The sequence below is a fragment of the Arachis hypogaea genome, chromosome 20, assembly GCF_003086295.3.
Source record: "Arachis hypogaea cultivar Tifrunner chromosome 20, arahy.Tifrunner.gnm2.J5K5, whole genome shotgun sequence".
Classification (NCBI taxonomy): Eukaryota; Viridiplantae; Streptophyta; class Magnoliopsida; order Fabales; family Fabaceae; genus Arachis; species Arachis hypogaea.
The window spans coordinates 62,186,211-62,193,903 of NC_092055.1; the positions used below are offsets into that span (position 1 = coordinate 62,186,211).

Here is a 7,693-nt window from a genome sequence, read left to right on the forward strand (position 1 = left end):
TATTGATCCATCAAATTACAACAGAGCTCCCTATATATACTACTCTTCTGATCTTCTAGTTAGCTCTTCAAGTCTTAGATATGGGCCCTTGATCTTTAGTTGAAGTAGTTACAGTCTTTAGTTGTAACGACCCAACTTCTAGCATGTCTAGATCATACTAGAAATCGAATGTTACTAACTTGTTTTTCCTTTTTGTATTATTAATTAATAAATATAAGCCTGTACGTTGTTAAAACCCCGCGAATTTATCAAGTAAATTTTTTTTAACAAGAATAATTTAAAGTCGCATACCTTCCATATATCAAGGGATAATTAAACGTTCACATACATAAGACAAAAGATAACAGAATATGGAACAACACACTATAATATACATCATGTTACAGAAGTGGCTCAGTTATATAAGCATAGAGCTATAGTACAGCACCCCTAAGTTAGTGACTCATATAGTATATACATATATGTACATAAGACGCCCCAGGGCCTGGCCTGACCAAAAGCCCCTAAGCTGGCACCCAGGCTAGCCTAACTCTATGATATGCCTATTCCCTCTAATCATGCTAACAAAAGTGAGGGAGACACTCTAATGTACTGAAGTTAGACTAGGCATCTCAAAAAGTCTCCTCAATCCTGGTCCAGAGTACCTCACGGAAAATCACCGGGCGAATGGTGATGCTCGCCTGCTGGCGCCTCGCCTGGCTCATCGTCATCGCTGTCAGAAGAGATAACTATGAAGTTAGGATCTTCCTCTGGATATTCTTCTTCCTCGCCCTCTTCTTCTGCTGGAGTGATAGCAGAGGAACCACTGTTGGCCATAGGAACTATAAAAGGATAGCTACCAAACAAAATACAGTCTGGAGAAGGAGGTGGCGCCTCCATGATCTGATCATACTCATGTTCCTGCTGCTCATCAAAGACAGGAGGCTCGATCGGCTCAGGTAAAGGATCAAGCTCGGGTGGCAACACAGGAACACCCCACTCATCAAGGACAAAAGGTGCAGGAGGTGCCTCATGGATAAGCTGGGCAGGTATAGGCTCATCAGGTAGAGGAGGTTCAGGTGGAGGAGGATGGTCAGGTGGAGGTGGCATCTGCTCCTCAGGATGCGGTATCCCAGGTCCGCCGGAGTGTAACCAAGATAAAGGAAAGTCATAGGGTGCATCAGGATTAAAGTATGTTGTCCTAATATGGTACTGGTAAGGTCTACCACGAACTACATAATTACAGATACGAGGTACCGCACAGTAGATGTAATACTCGCCACGCACCGGGTCCTCGTGGATGTACGGTGGATCAATCTTGTAGAATAGGACTCCCGTGTCCATCTGTAGAGGTGTAAGGGGTAAGAACTGGGGAGTTCTTAGTAAGGTCGGGGTTTACAGTTAAGTTTCATTTATAATGTCCGTGGTCATAGAAGTATAAATAAATGTAGAGTAATATGTAACACATGAACAAGAGAGAAAATAGGAAATAAATGCACATTCACACATTAATATGCAATCACACAGTTATGCTCCAACAAACAAGGAATAGAACAAGAACACAAGATAGAACAAGAAATAATGCACAAACAAGTATGATGCATGTCTGTCCCTACTGCAGGTAATGAGCTCATTTGTCGGTTTCGACCCGCACCCGACGCAATCCGACCCTCCAGGTCAGATAAGGCCTTCCCAGAACTTAATCCCAGATTAAGTACCGCATACCCTCTACCAAGTACTCTCGACTTGCAAGGCTGGTATTTGCTCAAATCTCAATATACCGCAGGTATGCGAGTCAGGCCTCTACCAAGCATTCAGCTTGCAGGGCTGGTACTACTCTACCGCAGCCTGTCTGGGAAGCAACATCACAATACGGGCGTCCTCGCACAACATTCACAAGCATTGCCCGAAGGCTCATAATTCACATATAACCATACTTTCCATCACTTAGCAATCATCATAAATCAAGCATTACAACATCACAGAAAGCTCATTTTACAATTCTCTGTTTACTCTGTAAGGTCAGGTACACAGTTATATCACTTTTAACTCCTTTTCTTTCTAACTTAAACACAGGTTTTAAAATCTTGTTTCTTTACCTCATATACCTCTATATCTTCTCTTATACCTTTTCTTAGGTGTTTAGTAAAGGAAATTAGAGAATTCTGGACTCAAATCTGCGTTCCTGAGGCTTTCAGGGAAAACTGTCTTTTTATCAATATTTTATTATTATTAATAAAATAATATTGTTATTAAAATAATATTATTAATAAAATAATATTATTAATAAAATAATATATTAATATTTTATTATTAAAATAATAATATTTTATTTAACTTTCAAAAATTGCATCTTGACCCCCGGACTTCTTGGAAATTGCACTTTGACCCCTATAACTTTAATATTTGCACTTTAGCCCCTCAACTTTTGATTAATTAATTTTCAACCCCAAACTTTTTAATAATTGCATTTTAACCCCAAAACTCCTTGAATAGACGTTTTCATGTTTTTCCAAAAACCAAAAACATTTTTTTTCCAAAAGTTCATCAGATTTCTGCTTGATTTTCAGCTAGTTTTTCAATCTTTTCGGAAACCGATTTGAACTCGATTTTTATCAAACCAAAGAGAAACTTTTCAGCCATCAAATACACATCAAATAAGCATCAAAAATCATGATTTTCATGGCTGAAATGTCACGTTTTCCAGCAGCACCAACAGCCACTTCAAACCATCATAAACATGATTTTCAAGCATTAAACAACAAGTCTCCATGATCAAACCATCACACAAACACCCAAAATCAAATTTCAAGCAACAAGATCTGGTTTAACACTTCAAGAACACAGCCAATCATTGATTAATTTACCAAACCTTACCTGCTTTGCTGCTGTCCGAGATTGCACCAAAAACAAGCTTCCAGAAGCACTTTTACGCCTATTGTAACATCAAAAACAACTTTAGAATCTTATGAACCATGAAGGCTGAAGCTTCATGATGATGAAAAGAAGGTTTTTCTCACCTTAAGGTAACTAGAAATCACGTTTTCTTGGAGCTTTGGTGATTGAATAAGAGATCCTAAGAAAGAACATGAAGAAAACATCATTAACTTAAGGAACCACCATGGCCGAATCTTCAAGGAGGAGGAGCAGCCTTCATACCTTGATTTACTCCATGAAAAGTGACATAGAAATGAAGAGGAAGAAGATATGAACACTTTGGTAAGATTAGATTTTTGATAGGGGTTTCGGTTTGAGAAAGAACGGAGAAAGTAGCTCAGGTGTTCATGGAAGCTTCATGGTTTTCTTTCATGGTGTTCTAAGCTTTTCCAAGAACAAAAATGATAGCCAAGCTGTCCTAGGGAGGCCGTGGCTTTTGGATGATGATTATCCAAAAGTTACTTGTCAAAATATCTCAGAAAAGGATAATTACTAATGCTAGATGTATTAGAACTTAAGTAATTACACTACTAATGGATAAACATTAAGTTACTTAGTGTAAATGACACTAGTAACTGGATAATCATAAGAATAAAAGATATATGATGAAGCATTAGCAGTGCTAAGTTCTTCTAAGAATGCCGGTATTATCCGTTATCGATAGATTTCAAGCTCAGTTATTATATTACTAAACATAGATCAACATTAATCACAGTAGAGAAGATAATAATATAATATTCTAAATAAAATAATAATATATGAATATTATATTAATATAATTTTTTCTCGAAATTCGTGACCGGCTCGTCACATAGAGACTAACCACGAAAATCAGAATTTTGAAATTCGGGCCCGAAGTGGCTCAAAAACGCAACTCTTTGTGACGTGCCTACTTAGATTAGGAGAGGTGTCCTGTGCAATCAAGCTGCTGACTCAGCAGCTTGATGACGCAGCACCTGTGCAGTGGAAGTGCTTATATGCATGGAAATTCCTAAAAATTCTCTAAAAATTCCGTTTGATCCCGAAAAAGCGCCGTTTTTTCGGGGCTAGGCCGTTACATTCTACCCTCCTAAAAGAGAATTTTGTCCTCAAAATTTCAATTACCTGAAAAGAGAAACGGGTAGTCTGTTCTCATCTTGTCTTCCAGCTCCCATGTGTACTCTTCAGTTCCAGTTTGTCCCCATGCTACCTTAACCAATGATACTGTCTTGTCTCTAAGCTGTTTGTCACTTTATTCCACAATCCTGACTGGTAGGGTTTGATATGTCAAGTCGGCTCGCAGCTGTACTGTCTCTCGTTGTAAAACGTCGCTTTCGTCGGGATTATACTTTTATAGTTGTGAAACATGAAAAACATCATGAAGGTTTGACAAATAAGGAGGGAGAGCTACTTGGTATGCTACTGGACCGACTCTTTTAAGAATTTGAAAAGGACCTAAGTATCATGGATTCAATTTCTTAGTCCTAAGAGCTCTACCTATTCCAGTCATAGGTGTCACTCTTAAGAAAATATCTTCACCTTCCTTAAATTCTAAGGGCCTACGCCTAATATCTGCATAGCTCTTTTGTCGACTTTGGGCAGTTTGAATCTTCTCTCGAATGTGCTTAATCCGTTCGGTAGTTTCTTGTACCAAGTCTGGCCCCAAAATCCTGCCTTCCTCCTTGTCATACCAGCATAATGGTGATTTACACTTTCTTCCGTAGAGGGCCTCATATGGTGTCATTCCGATACTCTGTTGATAACTGTTGTTGTAAGCAAACTCAATCAATGGCAAGTATTTGTCCCAGTTACCCTGTTGGTCCATTACGCAAGATCTCAACATATCTTCCAAGGTACGAATTGTTCGTTCTGTCTATCCATCAGTCTGTGGGTGATATGCTGTACTTAAGTGCAACTTCGTCCCAAAAGCTTTCTGTAGAGCTCCCCAAAATCTAGAAGTAAACCTTGGATCTCTGTCTGACACAATTGATGAAGGTATTCCATGCAATCGTATTATCTCCTGAATGTATAACCGGGCGAGTTTCTCCAAGCTGTGACCAATTTGAATTGGTAGAAAATGCGCTGATTTTGTCAATCGACCTACAATTACCCAAATTGCATCATGCCCGGCAGAGGTTCTTGGTAACCCAGTAACAAAATCCATCGTAATCTCTTCCCATTTCCATTGCAGTATCTCCAATGGTTGTAGGGTTCCAGGTGGTTTTTGATGTTCCACCTTAATCTTCTGGCAAGTGAGACACTTTGAAACATACGTTGCTATATCTTTCTTCATTCCTGGCCACCAGAACATCTTCTTCAGATCTTGGTACATTTTAGTCGTTCCGGGATGGATAGAAAATCTGCTTTCATGAGCTTCGGTAAGAATGTTCTTTCTCAAGTCCTCCTGACAAGGTACACAAATTCTGTTCCTATATCTCAATATTTCCTCTTTATCTTGGCGTACCTCTTCCGGCTGATCTGCCTTCATCCGTGTTAACAATGTCAGCATTCCTGAATTCTGGGCTTGAGCTTGTTGAATAGCTATCTTAAAGTCAGATGTTAATTGTAGTCGCGCCATAACAACTCCTCTTGATGTCTCTCTCATTCCTAATTTTAAGTTTTCAAAGGCTGAGATCATTTCTTCTTCCTTAATCATCATCCAGGATATGCCCAAACTCTTCCGACTCAAAGCATCTGTGACTACATTTGCCTTCCCAGGATGATAGCTCAACTTAAAATCATAATCTTTTAAGAATTCCATCCATCGCCTCTGCCTCATATTAAGGTCTTTCTGATCAAAGATATACTTCAAACTCTTATGATCAGAGAAGACTTCAAATTGGGCTCCGTACAAATAGTGCCTTCAAATCTTAAGTGCAAAGACCACTGCTGCTAATTCCAAATCATGTGTCGGATAGTTCCTTTCGTAAGGTCTTAGTTGTCTCGAAGCATAAGCTACCACATTCCTATGCTGCATCAATACACATCCAAGTCCCTTAGAAGAAGCATCACAATACACCTCAAAAGGTTCCTGTGGGTCTGGTAACACCAAAACTGGCGCCGTCATCAACTTTTCCTTTAAAGTTTCAAAGCTTTCTTCACACTTCTCTGTCCACTCAAACGGAGCTTCCTTCCTAGTAAGCCGAGTCAAAGCTAAAGCTATCTGTGAAAAACCCTTGATAAACCGCCGATAGTATCCTGCTAACCCCAAGAAACTACGAACTTCTGTAACTGTCTTGGGTTGCTTCCATTGTACTACGGCCTCGATCTTTAAAGGATCTACAGTTATTCCATCTCGTGTGATCACATGTCCCAAGAATGTCACTTCTGTCGCCCAAAACTCACATTTCGACAACTTCGCATATAGCTTCCGTGCTCTTAATATTTGCAACACAATCCTCAAATGCTCTTCATGTTCTTCTTCTGTCTTGGAATAGATGAGGATATCATCTATAAAGACTACCACAAACTGATCTAGATACGGACGAAAAATGCGATTCATATAATCCATGAATACAGCAGGAGCATTAGTCAGTCCAAAGGACATAACCGTATACTCATAGTGACCGTACATAGTTCGAAAGGCAATCTTAGGTATATATGATTCCTTCACCCGGATTTGATGGTAACCTGATCGCAAATTAATCTTCGAGAATACTGTCGCACCTCTCAACTGGTCCATCAGATCATCTATCCTTAGGAGTAGATACTTGTTCTTGATTGTGATATTGTTCAATTGCCAATAATCCACACATAACCTCATTCCACCATCCTTCTTCTTTACTAGTAACACTGGAGCTCCCCATGGTGATACACTCGGACGAATAAACTTTTTCCCCAGCAATTCATTCAACTGCTTCTTTAACTCTGCTAGTTCCAATGGTGACATCCGATACGGTGCTATAGAAATTGGTCCGGCTTCAGGAACCAGACCAATACTAAACTATATTTCTCTCTGAGGTGGAAACTCAGGTATATCATCCAGAAAAACATCAGGAAACTCCTTCACCACTCGGATTTGCTCCAAGTCTTGTTCATTAGTTTCTGAGCTAGCCGATAGTAGAACGTAACCCTCTAACCCACTATTACTAGAAATAACTCTTAGGGAATTCAAATAGAAAGTACAAGACTTAACTGGTTCAGTGTGTATTTCAGATGATGGAAATGTAGCAATTCGTTTAAAACAATCAAGGAAAACATGATTCTTAGACAACCAATCTAGACCTAAGATAATATCTAAACCACACAAAGGCAAACAAATCAGGTCATGTATAAAAGTCCTAGCCTCAATAACAAAAGGCACCTGTTGACATACTTGACTAGTCAAGGCATTTTGAGATGTGGGTGTACGAACAATTAGATTATAATCTAACATGGTGAAATCTAATCCCAACTCATGCGCAACAGTCTCAGATATAAATGAATGTGATGCACCAGAGTCATACAGTACAGTTAAGAGTCGAGATTTGACATAACACTGACCTTGAATTAGGGAGTCTGATTTCATTGCGTCATCAGCAGTCATAGCAAACACACGTCCTTGCTATCGCGGCCTATCTATTCCTTGTACTGGCTTCTTCGGAAAGTCCTTAGCCATATGTCCAGGCTGACCACAAGAAAAACAGATAATGCCTGTAAGCTGACAAGGTCTACCTCCATGCTCCTTTCCGCACTGCCTACATACTGGTCGCATCTACGCCTGCTGAGGTCGCTTACCCATATCCTGTCTCATTCTTCCTCCATTCCCTCCTGTAGGACGTGCATGAACATTTCTATTCTGATTGTACCTTCGTGAAGG

General features: G+C 39.6%; 2 protein-coding genes across 2 annotated transcripts; both read right to left on the reverse strand.

The window, feature by feature from the left end:
- Nucleotides 1–4,357: 4,357 nt before the first annotated feature.
- On the reverse strand, nucleotides 4,358–4,720 carry LOC140183073 (uncharacterized). The gene has a single exon (XM_072231073.1). The coding sequence runs from the start codon at nucleotides 4,718–4,720 to the stop codon at nucleotides 4,358–4,360; it is 363 nt and encodes a 120-aa protein (XP_072087174.1).
- A 2,118-nt stretch (nucleotides 4,721–6,838) lies between these two features.
- Nucleotides 6,839–7,420, reverse strand: LOC112785896 (uncharacterized). The gene has a single exon (XM_025829318.1). It carries the CDS (start codon nucleotides 7,418–7,420, stop codon nucleotides 6,839–6,841), a length of 582 nt encoding a protein of 193 aa, XP_025685103.1.
- Nucleotides 7,421–7,693: the final 273 nt, after the last annotated feature.

Coding starts and splice junctions, on each gene's coding strand:
- LOC140183073 (XM_072231073.1), bottom strand. CDS start 4,720: ATGGACCAACAGGGTAACTGGGACAAATACTTGCCATTGATTGAGTTT.
- LOC112785896 (XM_025829318.1), bottom strand. CDS start 7,420: ATGACTGCTGATGACGCAATGAAATCAGACTCCCTAATTCAAGGTCAG.